Genomic DNA, 27552 nt, shown 5'->3' with positions numbered 1-27552 from the left:
AATGAAAGTCATGTTCATGCTCTGTTAAAGCAGCTTTTCCCTAAATGCAGACACAGCATTCAACGTGCTCTAAACAGGTTCCACATGGGTCTGCATTTAAATGTGTTCATCACAGCATCGTGACATATCTGCAAAACACACAAGTCAGGAACAGGCCTGATTTTTGAAGCTTTGGCACAGAGCCAAGCGCAAAGGTCAATATAAGTGAGTAATTCCATTTTAAATCGTCAGATATTGGACTGCAGTTATTGTTAAGTGCAATGGTTGAATTATGCATGTTTTAATTCATTGCACATTACCGACCTCAGCGCTGCTGCTCTTCATGCTGGGTTTACTGCACCTAAAATAAAATGTACTTGTCTATGTGATGAACTAAAAGGGTGATTGTGAAGAGTCAATTTCGTCTTCCATTAACACTAAAGTATCTGCCTTTACATCCAAATGTGCTGACCTGGTTGACTGAGAAACCACGTACTGTTAACTGCTGGTACTACCTGAGTTGAAAAGCAACATCCAACTAATCAATGCAATGTGACAATGTATAAATCAATAATAATAATAATAATAATAATAATACATTTTATTTGTGGGTGCCTTTCAAAGCACTCAAGGTCACCTTACAAAAAACAGAAATTCATAAAAGCAGATTTAGAAGTGTATAGAATGAGATAAAGGGAAAACGGGTCAAATGGAGTAAGCAGTTTTAAAACCTCTGCATTTGAGACATGTCAGACAGTCTAAGTTTAGGATGTCAAGAGGGAGAGTGTTCCAAGGGCAGGAAGCTGAGCGACTGAACGCTCTGAAACCCATGTTAGACAGCCAAGAAGGTGATGCAGTAAGTTGGATGGCCAAGGAGGATCTGAGAGCACTGGAGGGTGTGTATAATTGGAGAAGATCAGACAGATATGATGGAGCTTGGTTGTGAAGGGCCTTAAAGGTAAGTAATAGGATATTGTACTCAGTACAGGAGTTTATGGGAAACCAGTGGAGCTGCTGAAGAACTGAGGTGATGTGGTCTATGGATGGGCGAAGTCGACGAATGTTGGTGGAGGTAAGCGGACCGAGTGACGTTGGTGATGTTGGCTTCTAGAGATAAAGTAGTGTAGTGGGATGACACCCAGACTCTTAACCTGAGTAGAAGGAAGTACGGTGGAGTTATCAATATTTAATGACAAACTGTCAACTTTGGCAACAGTGGACTTAGAGTCGACAGAAGGACTTCTATTTTACTGCTGTTCATTTATAAAAAGTTGAAGGAGAACCAGGATTCCTGTTAGACAGGCGAAAAGTACAGAATGGAATTGTGCAAGTCGGCTTTGTAGACAACCAGAGCTGGGTGTCATCCACATAGGAGTGAAAATATCGTATTCACAAAAAATATTACTAAGAGGAAGAAGGTAGGGAATGATTAGTAGGGGACCCAGAAAAGAGCCCTGGGGGACTCCTCGGTTAACGGGTGGAGAGTGAGATTTAAAGTGTTAAAGCTGAACAAACTTGGTGGGAATGATATGATTTAAACCATTCATGGCTGGTGCTGGCAATACCAACCGTAGCAAGCCGTTCAGGTACTACTGAAGGCTGCACTTAGGTTAAGAAAAATAAGAACTGTTAAAAGTCAAGAGTCAAGAGTGTTGGTAATAGTTAAATGGTCACGGATCTGAGCTGCAGGTGAAAGCTGGGGGAGATGAGGAGTTCAGTTGTTGGTGAATATTGTAAATTTAACTTTAAAGAAAGTCATGAAATTGTTGCAATGAGCAGTTGAGTAGAGGTGAGCTGGAAGAGTATCTGGTGGGCGTAAAATCCTGTTAACCGAGGAGAATAGGGCTCTAGTGTTCCCGTTGTCCGACTTCAAATCAGAATAATACATGTTTTTTGTTGCAGAGAGAGCCTTCTTATATTGAAGAATATGGTCAGGGTATATTTGTTAATGCACAAGTCCAGTTTCTGCAGGAAGAAGGTCCAGTTGACCACCATCTCAGGTGTATATCAAAGGAGACAGTCCAGATCAGGGGTCAGGGGTCACCACTGCCTGATGTGAGGCACAGACCACCCGGTTGGGACATTACGTGATCCAAATAGAGAACTCCAAAATGGCTCAGCGCGAAAGCAAGAGGAAAGCATGTTGTTGTTTTAGATGAAATAACTAAAACATAAAGTGATCAGTCAAAATGCTTAAGTCAAAGTCACAATTTGGTAGCCTGACGAGCCAGACCCACATTAAATGTAGGGTCTGGGCACTCTCCATAGACAGGGCTCAACCGGAGGGGTGGGATAAACGGTTGTCTTTCAAACTCCAATAGGATAGCGCTACAATCAATCAGAGCAACGAAGAAGGTGACGTAGTCAGAGTGACGGAAAAGAGAGTTCCTTTCTCAGAGAAAAGCTTAACTTCAAGTCTTTCAGAGTGGCGGCCAAAGCCGATTCGAAAGAAAGTTGTTCGCTAGCAGCAGCCATCGCTCTGGTAGTTCTAGCAGGATGGGGAATTCACGCGTAATTCACGGAATTTATGGTCGCAGGTCAGTCGTCATCATGTTAAGCCCGCCCACCTACTCGTGATTGGCCCGGTCCATTTTGGATTTTTCGAAATCTCAAGTCAACGGAGAGTAACTAGACTGCCCCTGGAAGCAAATGTAATTTGCTGCCGCTAGTGGCGTGTCTAGATTCTAGGCTAACAATTTGGTGCAAAAACACAATCTTGGATTCTTTCTTCCTGCATCATCTTTAGTCACCGATTTTGAATTTTTGCGTTTGTGGCTTGCACATCAGCTGTAACAAGTAATTTGATACTTACTGCATCTTTGAACACATCCCTCAAATAATCCACTCTCCTGGATCACAAATCATCACGTGGGTTTCGCAGGAAACACGATCTGTTACTAAAGTTGCAGTGAACGCTGTCAACGTTCATCAAAACAAAGATGGGAACAGGAAATGACACATCTGCTCGCGTGACTCAAACGGCCAAGCCTTGTCAGGTATTTAATTTGCTCAGTGAGTCAGAAATCAAGATGTGGCTATTTCATTCATAATAGCTTCTCTACTGAGATAAAATTATATGTACCTTAATAGATGATTTGATCCGTATCTCCCAATTCTAATAACAGGTAGTCTGTTTCAAGCGGACATGCCACTCGAAGTGTAATTGCCCGGCATGAGACTTGGATTGAGCAAAGGTATCTGTTATATGATTTGCACACAGAGCCCAGCATGACAGGGTCAAATTGTTTCAAAACTAAAGCTACAAATTAGCTGGAAGTAGAACAAGTGTGATTACAGCTTCGACTGAGACCTTCTCTTATGCATATCAGCATCAACATCAGTTTAAAGAACTTGAAAAAAAACAGTTAAATGTTTTATTTCATGCTTATTGACATCAAAAGACACCCGGGTGGCTGGCAACACAGGGAATGGCTTAAGTGGTGATAAATCCTTTTAGATAAATTTCCAAATCACGCTTGCTCCAGAGATTTCCCCAACTGTGGCTTAAAAAGAAACACGAACCATGTTTGTCATTCAGGGATGTGTTACTTGTGCGGGTGCCTCGAATTCTCATTAAAGATGTTTGCATTTGCTCTAAATTGATTAAACTGACATCGAAAAGTGCTAAAAATTTTGGTTTTGGTTTTCTTTTCGTGCTGATTTTTAAAACAATATTCTCCGAACCAAATTAAAGGCTTTTTTTTTAATGTCAATATCCAATGAGTGTTGATGTTAATTATAGTAGACTGAAGCTATAAGTTCCTTGCTATATTCACACAACATGCTATGGCAAAGAAAGGGTACAGCTGCTATTGTTCTGTTGACGACATACACCGCGATGCATTGTGTGCATAAATAGTAAGGATGTCTCAAGTAATGATTCTTCATCATTCAAATGGAGCACAATCTGCCATGTAAATAGTGCAGATGTTAAGGAAAAAGCTCTGGCCATGTATCAACACCCCATCCTGAAGCTTTAGTTTGTTGGCAAAATATATCATTATACTTGGTACTTGGTGATCATCTGCTCGAGACTGCATCAGTCTCGCTGGTATTTGTTGTCTTTTCCACATTTACTTCAGTATCTTGTGGTTTTGACAGCTCCGGTCGGTCAATACAACTGCAGCCTTGGCCTCTGTCTGCTGGATTGCTTCTTCCTCTCTACACCTCATAAAATATATACAATGGATATCTTTCCAAACCCATAACATCCTCTGCAATCATATTAGAGAGTACTTTTACAGTTGGAAACACAAGGAGTTTTTTTTTTCCTGAGAGCCAGCGATGATACTGGGTCCCGGATGAACATCCGATTTTAAAGATGATCCCCAGACAACATAAAGAAACACGTCCATTCCTTATATAAACACTTATCCTGAGATTCACCGGGCAGTGGAGCGTATCCCAGCTGACGCTGGGTGAGAGACGTAGTGCACCCTGGTCAAATCGCCAGTCCATCACACGGCAAATACAAAGAGACAAACAATTATGCACACTCACACCTACAGCCAATTTAGACACCACTGAATCTAACATGCGTGTCTTAAGACTGGGAGGAAACTGAAGAATATCCTCGACCCAGTACTATTCCCTGTACCACCCTGATAATATATCCTCATTCAGACGAGTTTTAATTGGTATGAAAGAACAGATGAAGGAACACAGGGATCGGTGTGCTGTGCTTTATTTTCTCATATCGTGTGATTTAACACAGAGCCTTCGCTGTGGTCTCCTGCCAAACACTTTGGAGCCACGTGATCTAGTCAGTTGCTCATCTTTGTTCAACGTTTGGCAGAACAAAACAAACGCTAAGACTTTTACCCACTGAACACAGCACATAAACCCACTGTCGGTTGTTGCAGGCCTGCTGAAAGCCAGGATAAGACCAGAGCAAGGCACTGGAAAGAGTGTACTCAGAGTACTCAGCTGAAGACTGTGAGCTCAGCAGAGATGAGCACAATGTTTGACCATGATCTGTAAGACAATTTAGCAGACAGCAATGAGCTCTGTATCCTGGATGAGCATTGAGCTTTGGGCAGGTGCTCCGCTAGTGTGAGAAAAGAAAAGAGATTAAACTGTGCAGCAGTAGCAGAATCACAAGATCAAGGGTGAAGGACAGCGGCACTCTGTACCACTCTGTGTACGCGAGCACCAACACTTACGCAACCTAAGCGCTGGATGATCATGTTAGCATTTTGGTAATTCAGTTCTATTCCAAGCCTTGCAGGGATTAGTGAGGAGCCTATCATATTTTTGGCAACATCATTTAAAAGGAATTATCTAATATGGGCTGTGTCATTAAGTGTGCGAGTAGGATGAGACAGAAGAAGCACAATCGTGCGTTCATATGTGAGGTGGTGCAGAAGATGGGAGGCTGCAAGCATACGATATCACTGTATGTGTTGCATAAAACAATTGCTTATCCATTTTAACAGTGGTTGTACTTGATCATGATGAGCAGCACGAGATACTGTTCAGCTTTCAATTAAGATTGTAGAGATAGTCCCTCATTCCGCACACGCAAATAAACAAGAAATAATCATCTGAAGCGACTTGAATCAATCACCACATGCAAGCACATGAGGCGTTCTGCGAGGCAGATTTGCCTTTCAAAGGCAGGCAGAGAGTAGTTAAACATGAAAACATCCAGCCTTGTTAGAAATAATCAGCATCTCCAAAAGCTGCGAGGCTGTTTCGAGCACACGTACAGTATGTGGGTGCGTGCGTGCGTGCAGCTACTCCATTTCATTGTCTGCTGAAAATCTGTTGTGTGGCTAACGCAGGATTAACACCTCCTTTTCTGCTCACAGATTTTCAACCAAGCAACATAATGATCGGTTTACTAAACGTAAACATCTATTCTATGCTCTCCTTCCTTGTCTGTCATGATGTTTGATTTTTACATTTGGCCGTGTCCACTGTCAACATGCAGGAGGAATAAATAATTTAGTGGCACTTGCGTCAAAGAGGACTGGGCCATTTATAGCTACAAATGGCTTTCTGTTTGTATAGAAAAAGAAAAGAAAGAAGGGGCTCCACTCAGCATTCAGGCAGCAGAAACTGCACAGGGTAGGAGAACAGCAGACGTGTATCACTGAGATATGGAATATACATAATGCAATACCAATGTATGATTAATAAGAAACCACAACATGGGGCAGCCAGTTGAGCGGGAGGTGGCGTGAACAGCAGCAGCTGTGTGTAGCAGGTAGAAGCAAAACTGCATAGCCACACGCTGCAGCAGTAATGACCTGCAGAGCGTGAGCCCGCAGTCCAAACTGGTACAACTGAACCGCAGCTTATTATTATCAGTATTATTTTTTGCAAATAACCCATTAATCATTTTTTCAGCTCAGCACAATTAATACATCTGACGTACATCTTTTTACTTCTTTATTTTAATCTGACTACAGATGAAAACCAACATGTATATTAATATAATTATGAGGTTACGCAATAACACCTTTTCAGTGACTAATCAGTTTGTTCAATCTATCATTGGCATTTTTGAGATTTTTTTGATTTTTGACAAAATTAATTGGATAAATCAATAATTAAAATAATTTTTATGCTCTTTCTGCGTCTGTGGACAGTTTTGGAGCTATCTGTTCCTGCAGGAATACTGTAACCATATCTAAATATCTAAAAGGAAGTCTCATTTAAGTGTGAACAGAAATGAGTTTGAGCTCGAGAGCACTGAGGCACTGTCTCGGCCTCCCTTAGCGGGTCATGTGGACTGAGCCACCTTATTTCTGCTTTCTCACAGTCGTTCTCCCTGCAGACGAGATGCCGTGCCAATCATCAGACCCCCATGTAATTCAATAAACAGACCTGAGGCGTTTTGGTCCTGCTGCTTCTGCAGGGACCTCTGTCTAACTAGCACACTTCAATCAGCTCTCAGGCTGCAGCAGAAGCTCCTCAGATATAGCTTTGAGAGATAAAGCTTTCATAATAGAGTTTGCAGAACAACACAAAAAAATCGTTTTCGCAGACTAAGTCGGTTTAATCATTTCTTTCTATCATAAAAACATTTGATCGATAGAGCAAGGTACTGTAGCAGCACGTCTTCTTTAGAGGAGTCAACTCATGCTTCCAGGCAGATGGGGTGTAAAGCCTTACTAGCATGTTCCCAGTCACACCCCTCAGGAGCACAATCCATCATCTACTGAGCTGTCTCTGAGCCTGCACTAGTCCCTCCCTCTCATTAAGGAAATGAGAGCCTTAATTGGAAATTGTGTTAATTCTCTGACATTCTCTGAAACACTATCTCCCCTTCACTTCCTCTAAATTGCAGAAACACTTGGCAAATTTGGGGAGGCAGATCCACTGATGCATATCCTCGGTTAAATGTTTTCATCCACTTTCCCCTATTCATGCCACATTATTATGAGCCCTGTGATTAATGCCCTTAAAACTCCCGAGCATGCTGGCTCACCGAAACTAATCTGTGGTGGAAAATTGAAAGGGGTAGTTGCTCCAACAGTCATGCATGAACAGGAATTGAGTTGTGAGCTGAAGACAATCATGTAGATGGATAGTACAGTGGCTTCAGTGAGTCACTGCTGCTCATGGTGGACAGCATAATAAATAATTGTGCTCCACAAAAATATGGTTTGGAAAAATGCTTAGTTAAAGGCAGCACTGCTGTTTGGACTGTTTTAAATACTGAGACTGTTTTTTTGTGCCGTGAACGACAGATACAGAGGACAACTGGGAAAATGTTGTTGCCAATAGAGACAGTAGATCAGTAAACAGACGCGGCACCTCCCCACATCACTGTGCTCATCTAGACATTAGCTTACCGAAGACATAACAGCGTATGTGTTAACAAATGAGTAACAGGCAACTGCAGTCCAACATCATTTAAAAACACTGACTCAATTATAGTGTCCACCACAGACAGGTTAATTTTTGGAAGAAAGACAATTTTTAGGGATCTTCCACAGCTTTGTATATCATCAGCTGACCTGCTCATCAGTTTCTTGCTTCTGTGACAATAAAATGTTGATAATACAGTTTACACCAGAGACACGAGTGGTTTCCACGACAATCAAAATACTCGCTGATTAATGGGGATCACTTCATCTACTAAATGTTTTAGCTCTAAGGGAATAACAGCAATGTTTGTGTTCATATTTTTTTGGTTCTGTGGATCAGGTTTGTTCCAATGCATCCTACAGATACCTGATCATTTTGGGATCTAGCAAATTTGGAGGCCAGGTCAACACCTTGTGCTGTTTTTCATGTTTTTTTTTTAGTTGTTCCTAAACTGTTTTGTGTGTGTGTCTGTGTCAGGCTGCATCCTGCTGGGGAAGGCTGCTGCCATCAAGGAGTGTCATTACTATTGGGTGGGGGTGCCTGGTCTGGTCTAGGTGGGTGGAAAATGTCCAAGTAACATCCACACGAATGCCAGGTCCAAAAAGCAGAACATTATATTGTCACAAGATGGTCAATGTTATTTACTTCTCCTGTCAGTGGTCGTAATGTTATGCCTGATTGGTGTAGATGCCAATTCGCTCCAGGTTTTGGGGGAGTCGGTTTGGTATAATTTGTGGGCTGGGAATCCATTTGCAGATTTGGAGCCGTGTTGCCCAATCTGGCTGATTTTGGCCCATTGTTTAGTCATCATTAGTCTGGCGTGAGTCAGGCAATCAGTGGTGCTTGTTTCAGGTCCTCTGTCAGACTATCTGACCGCCTGCGATCACCACATTAGAAAGATTCACGGTGAAAATTAACAAATTGGCCCTTTAACAGTGCACCAAAATCAAAAGAGAAAAGAAAAACATTTGTCCATGCAAGCTCAATACAATAACAAAAGCCAACACAAGCTGGAATCATTCCTGAGCCAGGTGTTTACCTTAGCAGCTGCCATGCTCCAGTTTACAACCCCAAAATCTGTGTGGCTGTTTAGCATATGAATAATGAGATATGATAAAAGGAGTTTAGAGAGGGCTGATGAATATGTGTGGCTTTGAAGTGGTTGTTGTGTGATCGTGTGCAGATGAGAGCGTGGGAGGTGTCGTGTGCGTGTGTGTGTGTGGATGTGTGTATGTCTGGAAGTGTCTGCTGATGAGGGTGACATTTGTGCGCGCAGTGAGAGGTTTAACCACCAGCATCTGGGACTCCTTCTCTAAATCCTAAAACGCCAAAACCAGGAGAGGCAAGAACCGAGCTCAGCCAGCTCAGTCCCGTTTCCACCATCAGTCTGTGTGTGTGTGTGTGTCAAACATCCACAAAGGACACCGCTCGCCGCACACACTCCACAGGATTTCAGCGCTCTGCACATACACCGTGGATTCATCACCTTAGCAACCGGTCGATTGAAAGATGATGAATCATGCCAAAGACTGCTAATTTCTTTGCAGTTGTCAAACATGAACAATGGGTGGTGAGAAGGAGTCACAGAAACGTCACCACAGACAGAATGTTGTGTGTGCGAACTTGAAGGGCTACCATAGAGAAACAGAGGCAAAATCGCAGCTAATCAGAGGATGGAGACAGACAGAAAGAAGGGGGACTTGTTGTTTATGCTTTTGACTAATCGAAAGGAAACACTGTGAGCTCCTCAGCTTGCTAAAGAGGGTTTCTTTTTATTCTTCACGATCCAAAGAGGTATTTTTTAAAGCGATAAGAGGTGGTTAAGTTAAATTCAGATTCCAGCTAGTCTGCATTTGATTGCACAAGGGGATCAGCGGCTGTACACAGAGGTAAATATAGGTCCAAGTCTAAAAAAAAAAATAAATACTCGTCTACCTTGTAATTTCAGGTGAGAGCGGATGGTGTTGATGCAGTATGATTTGATTTCCTGCTGGGCTCCGGTGAATGAAGCTCTAACAACACCTCTGACCTCATCTTCTCTATACTTTCAGACTGAGTGGGCCCGAATGCGTTTCCTGACAAATAGCAGTCTTTGCTGACGAGAAGGAGGCTCTGAGAGGTGCGTTTGACACACATTAACAGCAGGCAGTGGAAATGGCACTGAAACATGAACATACATCCGCTGTGATGCACCACTATTCAGGAGAAGCGCTGCCTTTACAGACAATTTGTCAAATATGTAGTTTAGTAGTTTGGCATCCTCAGATACCGCCGGCCTGACATGATGCTACTAATTCAGCAACAAGATGCAAACGTTGCTTCAGTCGATTCCTGTAGAATCAATAATAATGCAGAGTGTAAACAATTTATGTCATGCAGTTTACTTAAAGGCAAACAGCTCCCACTGCTGGTGAACGTGCTGCAAGCATGTGCAGAGGTTTCTACTCGGTTGACTATGATGAAGCTCTTGAACCGGCACAGTTTGCAGGTAAACTACGTAATAATCAAGCACTGTGGCTGGCCTGCGGCTCGGCAACCACTATGTTAAGAGCAACTTTATGAATGTCACTGTAAGAAACACACCTTTGTTTATTTTGCTGTCTTTCCTATTTTTGCTATATTGTCTCACAACAATAGAAAATTCAAAAGTAAGCCTTTTATCAGTTGCAGCTGTTATATTTTTGCTTATTTAACACTTACAGGTTTTGGACTGTCGCCTGACGAAAGCAACAAATTTGAGGATGCCTCCTTGTGTTCTGTGGAATTATTTGGGGCATGTTTTTTCTGTTTTGTAAGATTTTAAAATGCAGTACTTCTACTGGAGATAATAAGTTATTAGAGATTCATTTCCCCAATGATTACATAACATCAAAGATTATTTTAAGCACAATGCCTTACAGAGTTATTTGATCGTTTGTACAGTCAAACTGTACAAGGCGAATCTTGACATGTCCGACACCAGCGGATATTATTTTTGCTCTTACGGCTCTGATGATGTATAACCCTGCAGTGTGAAATGTTTGTGGGAGCTGGTGGTGTGGAATGTGCCATGTCCTGGTCACAGTGTTCCCTCCTCTCTACCGGTCACTCAGCAAGAGAGTTCCTGTGGGCTGAGTGAGAGAGCATCACACTCTGCCCACACATTTGTCCTCTAAGAGCTCACAGTCATCTTTATCAGGCGGCGAGGCTGTGGCTGTTTAAACATAGTCAAAGTTTGATTTGTAAAACTCGTGCAACATAATCTGTCAAATGAGATTCATTACCGTGTCTAAATGTAGCAGTCAAACCTGACAGTGGACACTCCTGAGAATGAGCAGCAGCATCTAAGGCCCAAGTCTTAGAAAATACTTATGACAATGAATGATTATGTTTACTTGGGCACTAGTATTCCTCTAATAATCAATAGCCCAAACAGAACAAAAACACCTCAGCCGCCATGTAATCAAGAGACTGGCCCAGTCAGAACAAAAATATATGATTGAGAGTGGTGGTGTACACTTTTTAGAAGTCAAAAGGAACATGTTAGCGCTTGATCTGATCATTTGAGTCAGGATGGAATGAAAATAGGTGGGGTAAACATCAAGTGATGTGATGAGCTTTTAGGAGGGCCATAGTTGGATGTGATGAACAAAGCCTGAATCGATTTGGGCCGCACTACTGAAAGCGTGTTTCTGTCTTGGCAGTGTTTTTCTACTGAATGAGTTCAGTGTAATTGATGAATTTCTTCTTCTTCTTCCATTATGTTTCCAGCAGTTTCAATACTCCACAGCAGGCTAAGCCACTTCACGTATGTCAAAAAAGTTACATTCTAATCCATGTTTTTTGGTCCCTTTATTCAGAACCCATGTAAACAGATGAACTGGAGTCTCTTATCAGAAAGATTTCAATCCGGTTAACAAACAATTGTCAATTTTACATTTTTACTTTTCATTCCTTTGCAAAGTAAAATCTGCTGTGAAGACTGCTATAAAATGTTTTCGATAAAATTAGATTCCTCCAGCTCAAGTTTACTTTACAAATAAGCCCACCTCAAAACACTAACAGTACTTTCCATCTCCTGTGCAAAATGCACTTCTCTTTGGAGAGAAAGTCATAAACTATTCATAACGATAGTGAATCTTGCTGTATTATTCATTAGAGAGGTCCTTGTTTAAGGCATCTGCTATATAAACTCAAGATGGATCCTTTTTACCCCACTGCAGTCCATTTTAGTTCAACATTTCTGAAAGGGAGATCATTTTTTTAAAAACAGAAATTTTTGTTTGGTTATTATTATTTTAAGTCTTCAGTTAAAATACTCCACTCTCTCAAATGTCAGTATTGCATTCAGTCAAATACACGTGCAGAGGTATTAAGATGACAAAAGTAAAAAATAGACAGCAGGAAAAAAGCCTTTTCAGAAGCCTTCATCATGCACAGCAGCTAAAGGTGTAATGATGCTGACAATGAAATTCACCAGAAAATTGTTGATGTGCAGCCTCCTTCTCTCTGTTACGGCAGGACGTTTGGTGAATTTGTTAACTGACTCCATGTCATGTAGCATGGGCTTTATCTTTAGTCAGGTATTTGCACACACTTGATGCACTGCCGCTAGTTTGCTGCAACGACCCACTGGGCCACTCACCTGTCTTCCGTTGTCTTCGTCCATGTTGTTATTGTCACGTGATGAGTGACTAGTCGACATGATGCTTATGTGGACAAATAGAACGCCCCATAACCAAGCGTCATGGTGCAGCAGTGAGTGAAGTCGACGAATACACTAGTCGACTAGTCTGTACAACCCTTAATGTCAACTGCCAGATACATGAAGTGCCTTTGCAGAGGATTAGAAATATTAAGTATTAGTAGCAGTAGCAGTAGTAGTGGTGTTCATTAAGTGGAACTTTTGATCACTGATTATTTTTCTACTAATAGAAGAAACACACTTCAAATATTCTGAACTAATTAATGACTGGAAAAGGGATTGTGTTTGAAATAAATAAATAAATAAATAAAAGAGTTCGACCTAATAAAGGATAATGAGAATCAACACTGACCCATGGATTAATGTGTAATTACTTTGGCTTCCTGAGGAGGGCAGCAAATCACCTACAGATCTGCCACAACAGGGCGGAGAAACTGCAGCTCAGCAACAGGTCTGTCCTGATCTCCTGTAGGATTTGCTAATCCCTTACAGCATGTGGATGAATAACAGGTGCACATGGTAGCTCACAAAACTCTCCTACTGGCTCTAGTTTTTGCATAATTTAGTTTCTTTAGTTTAACTTATGTTAACACCAGCGTGCCTCTACAGTTTCATAGTATCATCATGTTGTCTATTTCATTTAAACCCTGAATTCCATTTATCATCATGTACAGTTGCACAGTAGTTGCAGAAAGTATGTAAACCCTTTGGAAGAACCAGCTTTTCTACAATAACTGGTTGTAAAATGTGGTTTAGCTTTCGTCTAACTCAGCATCACTCAGCGACAACAATGCTGCTTAAGTTAATATTAGAATCTTTAACATCTTCATTGAACACACCCATTACATGTTTACACTGTTGCAAATTGGATTCAATAAATCCTTAATAGACTTTTTCTCCCCCTTGATGATGGTGAGGTGTGCAGGCCCAGAGGCTGCAAATACTCTGTAGAAATCTCTATACAACCACAGTTTGCACACACACAAACAGATGTTAACCAACTTCAGTTGCTGTTTTGCATCATAGAGCAGTTTGCGTTGGGCTTTTGCAGGACTAAATCATTTCCATTTATATACAGGTTATCTGTCTTTTTTGTTTTAGCCAGTTTAGCCAGTTCACTTTTTCCAAACTACACAATTTTCATGTAATTAGTTCAAATGAATTGTTTGTTCAATATTGTACTTGGATGGCGATCTGACCGTCATATAAGACAAATCGATACATAATTGCAGATAATTCCAAAGTGTTAATTGACATACACTTGAAACGATTAATTATGTAATCATTGCAGCTGTATTGGAGGTGAGAGTTGAGACACTGTAGTAGATGCAAGAGTTTACATTATTGATATACTACTCACATAGTCAATTTCACTTACTCTCCACCAGAGAGCACAGTTTGCTCAGAAAGCCAAAAATTCCTTTATGCTCCATAAACACATTTTTCTCCACTTTAACTCACCCCATGCCAGAATAGGAATATCTGGTCAACTGGCCTACTGCTACTGTGTTTTTATAATAAAAGAGAAAAGATTATGCCTACAACTGTGTGTCAAGACCAATCAAGCAAAAATACCAAACATTTGAAAATTCCAGGTTTGTTGTAGGGTGTAAATCACATTTTCTTTTACAACTTGGCTCGCAGGCTGAAACATAAAGTCGAGACCAGACACCGGAGTTGACCAAAATTTAATTCCAATAAATGAATAAAAAAATGGCCAGTTGTGACTTCTGCAGGCATCTTCAGCCATGCCTTTTGTCTGCAACTTTTCAGGTGTGGCTGATTATGGCAATGAAGTCGATGCACCACCCAAAGACACTGGCCAGTTGGCACGCAGAAGGCCATAACATGATCAGTGTTTTAGTCCACTAAATGTCAATTAATAGTAATGAAAAATGCCCATTACAACTTTCCGAAAGTTAAAAATGGCCAAAAGTCAAAAGAACCTCTTTGTTTAAAAAATGATCATTGAATATTCAAAATGCTATAGGAGATCAAATGCCATCAAGTATATCATTACATTTAATAACGTAATTTAAAACATTACAATAAAGAAAAATATTGATTCTGGCTTTTAATACTGGGTTCAGTGAGTATTTAAAGGGCCAGGTTGCAAACATACAAATCCTAACTAATTAAATGTTCATATGGTATCATTATTCTACCCATTCATGAACAAAATTCTGAAAAGAAAGAAGTATAAAGTATCACATCTGAGGACTGTAGCATCCTACTGAGCGAGAATGACCCTCTGTGACATTAAATCCATTACAGGCTTGTGAGAGGAACACGTCCATAAGCCCCAAATCTCTTTAATACAACACCCATTAGGAAAGTGCTGAGCTCTTTACCAACAGCTAAGATGCTCCACCACTCAGCAACACCGCTGTCTGTGCTCTACATACTGTATAGTACAGAAAATACTTAGTACACATTAATATATATGAGACCAGGATGTATTTTAAGAAATGTTCAAGGCTTTCTTCTACTGCTCATTTGAGCAGGACACTATATCTACTTTTCCCAACACATAAGACATCAGTTATTATTAAAGTCTTCCATATCTAATACCAAGTCCTTTGCAGATATTTCTCAAAATGTTCCAGATTCAGAATAATTCAAATGACATGAATCTATTTTCAGACTGGGTATAAGAGGCCTTCTAGCAAAAGATAAGGATACCTTGAACAGGTGAGCTGTCACGCAGTAAAAATGTATTGACATTGAAATGTATATATGAGCAAATTGGCTGTCACAGTCCTTTTGAACTTGCATGTTTTTATTTAATCATAAGGTTTCTGGAGTAAATTTGCAGGGCAATAAGAAGATATAGAAACAGTCACCCTCAGTGGAGGCTTTCAAATTGATATACAAGGAGAGAGGACATATTCGATAATTTCACAGCTGAGAATATTTTTATTTTATTTTATTATTAAATTAAGCAGTTATTGGATAACTCCATGACAGGCATGCTCAGGTGTAACCTTAATATCTTGATGAGTGGTCAGTTATGTTTGCAGTGGTGGCTGGATTAGATATTAACTGTGGCCTAAATCAATTTGTGCTGACGGATTTGGAAAGTGATAATCCAAGGTGTGCCTTTAAAAGCCAGACTGTGCTACCTGAGTCCATCTGTAGCAAGGTCCCTCTCCATCACTCTTCCAAACAGCCAGAAGAAACACCACCGAAGGGCTGATCGCAACCGCAAGCTGCAACCATGAACGGCACAGAGGGACCCTATTTCTATATCCCTATGGTTAACACCACCGGCATTGTCCGGAGTCCTTATGAATATCCTCAGTACTACCTTGTCAACCCAGCAGCCTATGCTGCTCTGGGTGCCTACATGTTCCTGCTCATCCTCGTTGGCTTCCCCGTCAACTTCCTCACTCTCTACGTTACCCTCGAACACAAGAAGCTGCGAACCCCTCTAAACTACATCCTGCTGAATCTTGCCGTGGCTGACCTCTTCATGGTCCTCGGAGGATTCACCACAACGATGTACACCTCCATGCATGGCTACTTCGTCCTCGGACGCCTTGGCTGCAATGTGGAAGGATTCTTTGCTACCCTTGGTGGTGAAATCGCCCTCTGGTCTCTGGTTGTTCTGGCTATTGAAAGGTGGGTGGTTGTCTGCAAGCCCATTAGCAACTTCCGCTTCAGTGAGGACCACGCTATTATGGGATTGGCCTTCACCTGGGTGATGGCTTCCGCTTGCGCTGTTCCCCCTCTTGTTGGCTGGTCTCGTTACATCCCCGAGGGCATGCAGTGCTCATGTGGAATCGACTACTACACACGGGCAGAAGGCTTCAACAATGAGTCCTTTGTCATCTACATGTTCGTCTGCCACTTCCTCATCCCACTGGTTGTGGTGTTTTTCTGCTACGGCCGTCTGCTCTGTGCTGTCAAGGAGGCTGCTGCTGCCCAGCAGGAGTCTGAGACCACCCAGAGGGCTGAGAGGGAAGTGTCCCGCATGGTCGTGATCATGGTAGTCGCCTTCCTGGTATGTTGGTGTCCCTATGCCGGTGTGGCCTGGTATATCTTCACACATCAGGGCTCTGAATTTGGACCACTCTTCATGACCTTCCCAGCCTTCTTTGCCAAGAGTTCCTCCATCTACAACCCAATGATCTACATCTGCATGAACAAGCAGTTCCGCCACTGCATGATCACCACCTTGTGCTGCGGGAAGAATCCCTTTGAAGAAGAGGAGGGAGCCTCCACCACTTCCAAGACCGAGGCCTCCTCTGTCTCCTCCAGCTCTGTGTCTCCGGCATAAAAGGGGCGTCCAGCACATGCTCCATGATCCACTATCCGAGAAGAAGACTTCTGCTCCCCCAGGGAAACGACTGAAGGCTAATGTCTACAGAAATAACTTCCTTTTTGTATTTTTACAAACAAGTTGATTCAACCTAAAGACAGTTGCAGGAAAGGTCAGCCCATTACAGAGTTGTTCCTGTATGTACAGAATATCCAACTTAACAATCGATGAGATTATTTTTTTTTTCCTGAGAAGAAAGGGGAAAAATGTTAATCTTTCACAGTTGGATCCTATATGATACTGGCTTATTTTTGAATGTAGAGGCATGTAATCAAGGCAACGTAAAATAAAACGCACTTTGCAAATGACTCATCCTGTTTATGTTTTAATTACGATCTGGGTGGCAAAGTTCATATGACTGTAGTATATTTAATCAAATGAATAAACATGAATGACCTATTCAGAATGCATTTATGTCTCGAGTCAATCTCTATTTTAGAGCTATTATTGCAGTGACTGCTGCTCTTCTGCTTTGTGTTACAAAGAACAGAACAAGAACAGTGTTTTCATTTCTGTGGAGTGGTACCTGCATTACTGTAATACTCTAATACCATTTCAGTAACAGGTCACCTTGGGCTTAGAACTTGGCCCAGTAAAGGGATTATGACATTAATAATCAGGGATAGATATACACATGACACATCACCTAATTTTATCTGATGATGAATAATAATCACATTAATCAGAACAGAGGTTTATTGGATTAAACAAATCGGTATTACCAAGAGACACCTTGATGCAAAGGTTACGGACAGAGAACTTAAACTAAAACCAGTGTCAAAGGAAGACTCGAGAACTTGATAACCATTTAGCATCAATCAGCAGCATATAATTATTAAACAATATCTTAATAGTATAGAAGTAGCTTCTTCCTTTAGTGGGAACTGTAAACAGATCAGGAATGATCAGTTTAACATAGCTGTGATATTATAGAATATGTATTGATAAAAGAAGTTCTGACAAATACTAAATATTAATAGTTAAAATATAACTTATGGTTCTGAACAGCTACATTATACTTTGATAGAAATGATTTTTTAAACATCTTATACATTCTGAATAAAGAGACTTGAGGATCAGGTGAAAAGAAGGAACGTTTTTTCTTCTATAACGTGCCAATTCAGTATCACTTTATAGTGATTACAGCAGTATAACAGAAGACAAACACTGCAGATGTTGATGTTACTATGAACGTGTTGCCAATTTATGTGAATGCAGAATTCTTGAAGACTTTGAATGACACTACAGTCGAACAACGAACAACAGAAACTGAAGTGATTCCGCCTCAGTTCTTGATTGTGCAGTACGCTAGACTGATAAAACACCCCCGGCATGACGACCTTCATGTGTAGCCATAGCAACCATAGCACCAGCGGATCTTTTCTGGAATATAGATATGCTCACAGAGCAGTCTGAAGTCAGTCTCCAGCTGAGAGATTAAGGGAAGAAACAGTCACTCTCTGCTTTATATTAGCACTAAAAGCTTCTCTTTTACAAGTGACAGGCTCAAAAGAGTCCATTTGAATAATCAAAAAAACTCTGCGACTGCTATATGCTTTGACACTGATGCAGTTGTTTTAGCTGTCCCCAAAAACATACTGAAGCTACAGCTATATAAAGAGTATGAGCTTAAAGTGTGTCACACTGCCACAAAAATAGAGGGCTCTCTGTGAAAAGAAACGGTTGTAATTCCTGCACCCTTCCCTCATTTTGGATGTGAACCCTAATATTAAGGCTGAGAGTTTACAGATTATTATAAACTATATGCTATATTCATTATACACCAATCAGGCATAACATTATGACCACCATCCTAATATTGTGTAGGTCTCCCTTGTGCCTCCAAAACAGTTCTGATTCATCAGAGAATGGACATGGGCCTTCTGAGGGTGTCCTGCGGTGTCTGGCAACAGGAAATTGTTGGTGGGGGCCTTTGGGTCCTGTGGGTTGAGGGGAGGGGCCTCTGTGGATCAGGCTTCTTCCAGTGCATCCCACAGATACTTGATCATTTTGGGATCTGATGTGAATTTGTTGTTCCTAAACCGTTTTTGTGTGTGTGCCTGTGCCAGGCTGCATCCTGCTGGGGATGGCTGACATTATATGCCAGTGACATTATACCGAGAATATGAAACGGAGTGAATGAGCAGTGCTTTTAATACAGTATCTCATTATTATGTGTGAGCAGAAAGCCTGGCGATCGAGTTGACAACACACACTTATGACTAGTTATTCTTCTAATCTTAATTCTTCTATCACTTTTGAGGATTTCTGAACCAGTGTACAGTCACTGTTAGATATAATCTTTCCACCAGTCTCCGGTCTCTAAAGCTGCATATTAAATCACAGCGTGACCACGACTGACACCACCAGGGATTTGATCAAAAAGAGCGAGCAAACTCAAAGGCCTCTCCTGAGACGCGCAGCCGTGTAGAAATATAAAATCCTTTTGAATTTGTATGGAAAACTTTATTTGATAATAAAAATAGCATTCACAGACTTCTTTTGATAGCTACATATACATTGTAATCCATCTCAAGGAAAGAAGCTGGATAAGTCCACATCTACTTGTACTTTGACTAATGTTATGTATAGCTTCATGGGTCAAATAAAGCTATGAACAATGTAGTATTTATATATGCATAGTTATATAAAAAAGATTGGCCCATATACATGTACTGCTTTTATCAACACAGAGACAGCATTATGTCTGGAGCACATAGCAAGAAATAATGCTTGAAGAACACAGACTGCATACAAGTGCTTTATAATACAAAGGCAGGCTAACCATCGAGAGAGATTCAAACCATCAAACAGTTTTTTGATTGACCAAATACAGTCTTTCGTTTTAAAATGTCTTTACATACCTGATCCAGAGTAAATCAACATATTTCCCAGAAATCATCAGGTCCATTTCAGAGATATAAACACAATATCACATTCCTCACTGCTGAGGTTTTTCATAAATTTCTCTTTTGTACAAGAAAAAGGCAACATTTTATTCCTCGACAGGTTCCTAGTAGTTACATTGGAAAATTTCTTTACAGGTGATGGCCAACAGGTTAACTTCTTAAATGTGACTCCTTTTTTAACTCTTTTTTTTCTTTTTTTTTTGTTGTTGTTGAATACAGTACCATGGCGCGACAACAGTGATCAAACAATGCATTTTTTGTGGTTTATCCAATATATATTTTAGTTCTTAAACGAAACATAAAACAGAGAATACACACGAAACACATTAAAAAAGCAGCAGTCAGACTCCAGTGGCGTGACAGCATGGCTCAGCATGGCAGATTAGTTGTCTCCTGTACCGGGACTCTCCGTATGTTACCAACACAACAAACCACATCAGCTCTTTGTTTCAGGACCCAGCAGGTGGCCGGTGCACAAATGTGGGTATAATAAACGTGAGGACAGGGCTAACAATTACTGTGGGATTACAGTGCATGTTCCTTATCGATTATTCTCATTCAGACCTATCAGATAAAGTGGTTACACTACATTTTAATTTACACATGCATCTTGCACAGGGATAATTTACATATTTATTTTCTTTTTTTTTTCTTTTTTTCTTTTTTTGGCCTATCTGAAAAAAATCATACTTTATGGCAGCTTCAGCTGGAATTGTGGCATAATGTAGACTCATCAAGACTGAATTTAAATTTTGGATGCGCAACAGTTTTGCTGTAGCTGAAAGTAAGTCAAGCTATTTTCCCACTGCATCAATACACACAGAGGAGCAAAAGGGTTAGTCTGTAATCCTACTCCAGGAGGAAACTAAAAATAGCTTTGCCAAATTATTTTCTCATCACTCGTCTGATTTCTGTGTGTGGTTGCATTCAGGAAAAGGACGGTCAGCTGCCGCGCATTTCAGGGATGCAACACAAGTACGGCTTCAGCATGCGTTCCCAGGTACAGTTTACACTTCTACCTTGGTCCTTTTTGGAGCTTTTCCAAGATATGTGCCAAATTAAAAAATAAATAGTAAGCAAATGCAGAAAGGTCATATATTATTTTCATAATTACAACTCTGTCAGTTTTACCATCAGATCACAAATTTAGATTTTTGCCCAAAATCCAACGTGACTTTCACAGTTCTTGTGAACCATCAGTGTCTTGTGCTATAGTTTGTTCAGTAAAGCAATTCAGGAATGATAAAGACATTTTTAAAATCAAGTCGAAAACAAGCTTAGTAGTATCGAAGTTACCACAACTGGAAGCATGTTTCATACCTCTGAGGGAACAAATATGTGGAGTCAGCAATGCCTACAAAAAGCAATATCACTGATTTCATATGCAGGCACATACAATACCTTTACTATAGTACAACTACCTCTGTTATGTTCAAAATAACTAGAACAATGACAAAACAACCAGTATGAACTGATAGAAGGATTGTACTCCTGCTGTTTTATGAATCTCTGGATGGGATCACAAGTTTGTAAGTCAATCAAATCAATCAATCAATAAACCAGTCGACCAAATAAAGCACAAGAGTTAGTATCCTCAGAAGTCCAATTCCAGTGTATGGTACATAGTTTGCACAGATAGAGGAGAGTGTGGCGAGGGGGATCTCTACTCTGCTCTAGATGCTGAGGTCTTTGGGGCTTTCTTTGTACGGCCTCCTCTTGGGCTCAGGGAGCTGGTTTGGGCTGCGGCCTACCGCGTTATTGTTATGACCAGTGTGGTTGTAGGCAGCGTTGTTGTGTGCAGCGTTGTTCTTCATCATGCTGTAGTAGTCCTTCAGTCTTGCTGCTGCTGCATAGTTCAGCTCGTCCCGGCTGTAGTTGCTGTCAGGGGAAGAGTCTCGCTCCACTCGGTGTCGTCTCTCCGTTGTCCCATTCATCCGATATCTCTCCTCCGTCCTCTCTGAGGAAGAGTCTCTCAAGAGATTGCCGTTCTTCATGGCTCTATCATATGTACGGCCCCTGGACAGAGACAAGGAATCCCCGTTGTTGTTGGTGCGCTCGGGGGTTGCGGCCTCCCTGCCTCGCCCAGACATCTGTGAGTCCTTGAGGAGCCTCCGCTCATAGAACTTCCGTTCAGGGGTGACTGCGAGGAACCCTCCATCATCGTACTCCCTCTCAGGCGTACGGTCACGATGCGCTCGCTCTGCCCTGCGGTCCATCGACTTGGCCCGTCGACGATCAGGAGATGAGGTGCGCTTTTGTGTTGCTGAGCGGTCCAGAGAGCCCCGACGCTGCATGTGAAACGGTCCGTCCAAAGTTGAACTGCTGCTTGAGATGGATTGCTCTTTCAGTTTCTCGGCAGCTGCAGCCTTTTTCCCCGAGTTGTCCTTCCTCAGAGTCTTTAGGAGTTTAGAGATGCCACTCTCCGACTCAGACTTTTTGACTTTGCGTTCTCGGCTCTTCTTGTTGCCATTGCTACTGCTGTTACCATTGTCAGGAGACTGCTGTCCGGGGGTACTTTGACTGTGACTGTTATTCCAGGTGTGATGATGATGGGGGTTAAATTGCCGACCTTGGTAGTACATCTGATCTGACTCAGCCCTGTCCCTGTTCCTGTCCATGTCTCGGCCACGCGCAGCCTCCTCCTGGCGTGATGGTTTGTGAAGGTCTGGTGGATAACTGGACTCCAATGAGGTGTGATATCGGCTGTTGGGTGGCAGCGTTCTCACTTCCGGAGAGTTTTGTGCCCCGGGTGTGGAAGGGTGCCCGTCACTGCTGCCGTCTGCAGGAGAGGAGAAAGGAGGAAATAAGTGTTGACTAGGAATACCTATAAGAGGGATCAGTTTGAGAAATACTTTTACACCAAAAACGTGCCATAATTGCATTCAGCAGACATTACTTTCCTTGCTGGTTCATGTGAGCTCTTGCATTAACACGACACATAGTCAATGCAGAGATTTATGGATCATGCATACATGTACCCTTTCATATGCTGTATATATTCGCAGAAACGATACTGTTTTGTATACACACACATAAACTGCATTGAAGTGATAAATCACTTCAATATGTTTTCTTTATAGGGCTGCGGGTTAAAACACAAGGTGATGTCAGCGACAACAGCAGGTGAAACACATCAGCAAGTGTAGGGCAGGGGTTATCAATGACACAGCAGGCACCTATTCAAAACAAAATGGTGAACAACTCAATGTGCATCAATTGGAAGAACAAACCAAAAATAAAAAATAAAAAAAAAAACACAAAAAACAGTGTGTTTGGCTGAATGTCTGCCAAATTAGAGGTAAGTTGCCATAGCAGCCGCATGTGATGAGCAGTGGCATTAAATTAGTCCCATTAACAAAATATCTGGTCTGGGCAGACAGAGTAGAGAGGGTTCATACAGAAGTTTAATTCAGGCACGATGGGACATGAAGCGTACACCATGTAAAAACTTCCACACGCAAAAAAACACACAGAGTGGGATGCAGGTTGGGATGAGCCGGAAGAAGCGGTGGATAAAACTGAAAGGAAAAAGATGACAGGGGAGAGTGGATTGGGACAGACTTTTGGCTACAAACCGTTGTCTGATTTTGGCCCATTAGGTAGAAACAGGGCTCTCCCATCTTGTCATTCCTCATTGTACCAACAGCGAGATGAGGAGCCATCATCGCTGGAGAGAGGAGGAAGAGCCCAGCAACAAGAAGACAAATCAGAGAGAAAGAAGGAGCAGAGAGGAGAGAACAAATAAAACAGACGAGAGGCTGTTTTACAGTGCATCTTAATAGAGAGAAGAAGGGGTTTTGTTGTGAAAGACAAGAAAATATTACACTTTACACAACGCCCATAAACAACCTGAGAGGGGAAAAGGTGAACATTAAACCCCAGATAAACCAGTAAATAGTGCTGAGAAACAACAACATGCCTCAAACTGTGAGAGGAATAATCCATCAGCAGAGCTCCCAGCTCTTGGGAGGGAGTATTACTTCAGCTACAGAGCATCTGTGCTACAGATCATATATAGTTTAAATCACTTAACAAGCTTTTGTGGCAAGCGTTGCTTCATTGATCAATAATATTCAACAGCTCCATCTCGTGCTAAAACCATGACAGGTCGTTTCAGCGTTTGTCAGATACAGTAATAACATTCATGAGAATCAATTTTAAAAAGGAGTACATGTCCCTTTGGTGCACTAAGCAGAAACTTTATTCTAGTCTGTGCAGCGGGAACACTATTAAGGTTTCAGTGCTGGCATTAGCAAGTGTTATTCACAGAAAGAAGAGTCAAACTCTGCAGCATGTTTACCTACCATATTCAGGTACAGATCCATCTCCCCGTTTGAGGACGAGCCGCGCCCTCCGACCGCCGTTCTTGATCAGTTCTATGGCACGTGAATGCTTCATGTTCTTTGTGCTCTCACCGTTAATTTCCAGGATCTCATCTCCCACCTAAAACAGAGAGGTCGTGTTACTGTGACAGTCGGCTCATGATGAGGTTTCATCAACAGTCTGTCAACGTGAAGAGGCGAGGGTCAGGAAATAACATAATAATTTCATACCCTCATCTTCCCATTTCTGACAGCCGCCCCATCCTCTGCCAGTCTCAACACATATAGGTCCATGCTGTACTCTCGTCCTCCTCTCAAGCTGAAACCAAAACCTTTACTGTCCCGCTCCAGGTCCACGGAGTAGAACTCAGCATCCTATGAGGGGGGAAAAGAAAAAGAGAAAGTCACAGAGACACAACAGAAGACTGACTAATCCATAGTGCACAGAGTGAGTCTAAAGGTGAGTCCAAACTTCAGGGCTAATCAAGTCGTGTCCCACAAAACGCGCAAAATGTCAATGGCAGTACAACACCCTGGAATGCATGAATAATTAATGTCCCATGTGCTTGTGAGCGGGGTACAGATCACTAAGCAAGGGCACCACAAGGGCTGGACCCAAAACTTTCCCCCCAGCAGAAGCGCTGCCTCCCCCAAAAATAAAATAAAAACTGGTCCACAGCTTTATTTCTAATCACACTACAGCATTCAATCATTTGAATGTCGGATCTAAGAATAATATCCCCCAAGGAGGTCATTCTAAGAGAAGAAACAGAAAGAAACAACTTTTCAAGATAAAATAGGTGGTTGACTTGTGAGACTAAACAACAACTAGCCGTTAAACTCCTTGATCACCCACCATTTACAAGTCATTACAACCCAGCATGTGGACACAATTTACAAAAACCTTTCCTCATTCTCTAAATAAAATAAAACAGCGAAAACTAAGCAGCAAAATAAAAACACAGCGAGCTCCAGCAACAAAGGAGTGGTGACGGCCTCTCCGGGCGCGTGTTTTAACCGCGACGTTTCACGTGTGGCTGATTGAGACGCTTGCGCTGACACTGCAGGACCAGCACTGTTCAAGCTTTTGCAAAAATAACGATTTAATAAGACGGTAAATCTAGGCAGCAGTATAAGAACTGGCGAGCTTCAGTGTCATAAGAGTGGTGACTTTCGCAGGCCCCTTCAGCCATGCCTTCTATTCAAACCTTCTCATGTGTAGACAATAAGGATAATCAAGCCCGTGCACCACTCACAGACACTTGCATGGCTACTGCAAGGACAACGCAGGCGCAAAAAGAGCAAAGAAAACTGATCAGACCATTGTGGTACTAGTGACTGACAGATATGATAAGAGCCGGCATAAAAAACAAGTGATTATGAACTATTGAGTGAAAACAATTCATACCTGTGTCTGAGACTGTATAGGGGGAGGAGGAGGTGCTCCTTTTGACTTTGAATTATTCCTTTAGAATAAAAGAAACAGAAAAAATACACATCATGAATATGCCTCGTGGTGTATGACAGAGTATGCTCTGGAAAGACAGCCGGATTTACGCATATTTGACTAAAATGTTGTGCTGTCACGTACCGGGGCTCTGTGGACTGCTGAGGTGTGTGTGTAGTGGTGATGGTAGCTATCTTCTCCGCATTGGTCAGCAGAGAAGCGTTGGAAGATTCTGAAAAGAGACAATGAAAACACAAACATTACAAAAGAAATAAGTGAAAATAAAGCGTCTATTCGCCTGTAGCTGTGTTTTCAAAAGACACTCTGAAGAACAAACTCCGGAAGAGTCCCCTGGACCGCCTGCTCAACCTGATGCTAACTGCCTGTGATGTTGTCATTTGCCATTTGCTCATGGACAACACTGGCCCCGGCGCACAAAAGAAAAACAAACAGTTTAGTTTCCAATGACACTGTCAGGAGCACGACTGTGTCTGCGTTTAGCAAGAACATCAGCCCAACTCATCCGTCTCGGCCTCCTTAACTCACTTCTTCCCTCATTACTTGAAGAAATACGACTTCCTCGCGGCCACCCCTCTGTCTCTGAGGTGACCAGTTTGCTGAAGCCACACTTTCTACTTGTAAACTTTGCATCGTGCTTCCACACGCGCAAGCCTGTGAGTCGACGAACATGTGTGCGTGGGCGTTCGTTCCCACCGCTCACGCCTCCAGCCGCAATTAAACATTGTCTTATGTCTCTATAGAGGTTTATGTTGCTAAGCTCTGAGCTCTAAGTCTTTTTTTCGGTCGACTGGTGGCTCGGTCGGTAATGAGCACCCTCGACATATTTTTCCCCAAAATGTGGAGGTTTAGGTCACAAACTGTGCTGAGATGCAGTTCGTTTTTTTATTTTTTCTAGGCTAAGCTGCAGCGATTAATGCCACAGGAAGCACTTAATTAATGTGAGCAGTGTTTTTAATCCCTTCAATCTGACAACAAATCCAGCAACAAAAATAAACAAAAAAGCAGAGAAAGTGACACATTCGTTTCTGAGGGCGACTTCACCGTGCTCCTACTCAGTGACTCACTTTCTGAGACAAGGGTTCACACCCTGATGAAAAGTGCTCTTGCCTGCGAAGAGCACCGGTGCCCTATTGCTTCCTACCACATGCATGAATAAGTCACATCATGTTGCATTATAAAACAGCCGTGTGAGGCTGGAAGCCAAAAGCCTTACCATCACCCGGGATGATCCTGAGCGAGACTGTGTTCCCGGCTTCCTTGATCAGGTTGACGATGTCTGAGTGTGACTTGTTGGTGATGGAGCAGCAGTTGACCGCCAGAATTCGATCCCCGACTTTCAGCTTCCCGCAGCGGTCCGCCGGGCTGCCCTCTATGATGCGTCCTATTTTGTGGGGCATGGCCACACAAGCATTTCCAGCTTTTGTGTTAACAGACATGTTTGTTTGTTTGTGTGTATGTGTTAGAAACGGCGCAAGGTGATAATTTGTTTGATCGTGTTGATTGGTTGTATTGATTTATATTTTGGGAAAAGAGAAAATGGAGAGAAAAGAAAGAAAAGAAGGAGAAAGGTTAATTATCCCAATCACCACTTCCCAATTGCCAGTTCCCCAATAGAAAGCCAATTAATTCTGTAAATGTCGCTAGCTGTACGACATGCAAAATGCTACATGCCCTATAAACGGGAAAAACATTATGATGTCAAGAAGCCGAGGGATCCTCTGTGTATTCTGAGGTGAGATATGCACTAGTCACGAAGTCAATGCAAACACTGCAAGAAACACAAGCTGCACCAGAGTGACAGTGTTCAATACTGCACATCTTGATGCTGGAGATCTCCTCAGCCTGCCACCATCTCTCATTTTATCTCAGCACCTCCCTACAACCCCCCCTCCCATGTTTGTCTAGTATTTTTTGTGCAGCCACCAAATTTATTGCATCACCTTAGTTCACAGTTACCCCGTCCTCTGTCGTGATTGAAAAATGCACTTGTGTCCTGTCAATCTATCTAAATAATGAGATGTAGGACATTAAAGGGTGTGGCAAGGATTTAA

At 41.9% G+C, this 27552-nt stretch overlaps 2 protein-coding genes across 2 annotated transcripts in view; one reads left to right on the top strand and one right to left on the bottom strand.

The window, feature by feature from the left end:
- Nucleotides 1-15698: 15698 nt before the first annotated feature.
- Nucleotides 15699-17549, top strand: LOC311494248 (rhodopsin; the record flags this gene model as incomplete). Its single annotated transcript, XM_084553195.1, has 1 exon — nucleotides 15699-17549. One exon carries the CDS (start codon nucleotides 15699-15701, stop codon nucleotides 16758-16760), a length of 1062 nt encoding a protein of 353 aa, XP_084409321.1. The 3' UTR covers nucleotides 16761-17549.
- A 1570-nt stretch (nucleotides 17550-19119) lies between these two features.
- LOC311494918 (membrane-associated guanylate kinase, WW and PDZ domain-containing protein 1-like) overlaps nucleotides 19120-27552 on the bottom strand; it is a 93540-nt gene continuing 85107 nt past the window's right edge. The window contains exons 18-23 of the mRNA XM_084554194.1: nucleotides 26715-26918; nucleotides 25625-25712; nucleotides 25442-25499; nucleotides 24265-24408; nucleotides 24016-24154; nucleotides 19120-22490 (exon numbers count right to left, since the gene is read on the bottom strand). Of these exons, the coding sequence (XP_084410320.1) occupies nucleotides 21385-22490; nucleotides 24016-24154; nucleotides 24265-24408; nucleotides 25442-25499; nucleotides 25625-25712; nucleotides 26715-26918 (1739 nt within the window). The 3' untranslated portion in view covers nucleotides 19120-21384. The remainder of the gene's footprint in view (nucleotides 22491-24015; nucleotides 24155-24264; nucleotides 24409-25441; nucleotides 25500-25624; nucleotides 25713-26714; nucleotides 26919-27552) is intronic.

Source organism: Chelon labrosus, assembly GCF_963514085.1.
Source record: "Chelon labrosus genome assembly, chromosome: 10".
NCBI classification, from domain to species: Eukaryota; Metazoa; Chordata; class Actinopteri; order Mugiliformes; family Mugilidae; genus Chelon; species Chelon labrosus.
This window is presented reverse-complemented; position numbering and strand designations above follow the sequence as displayed.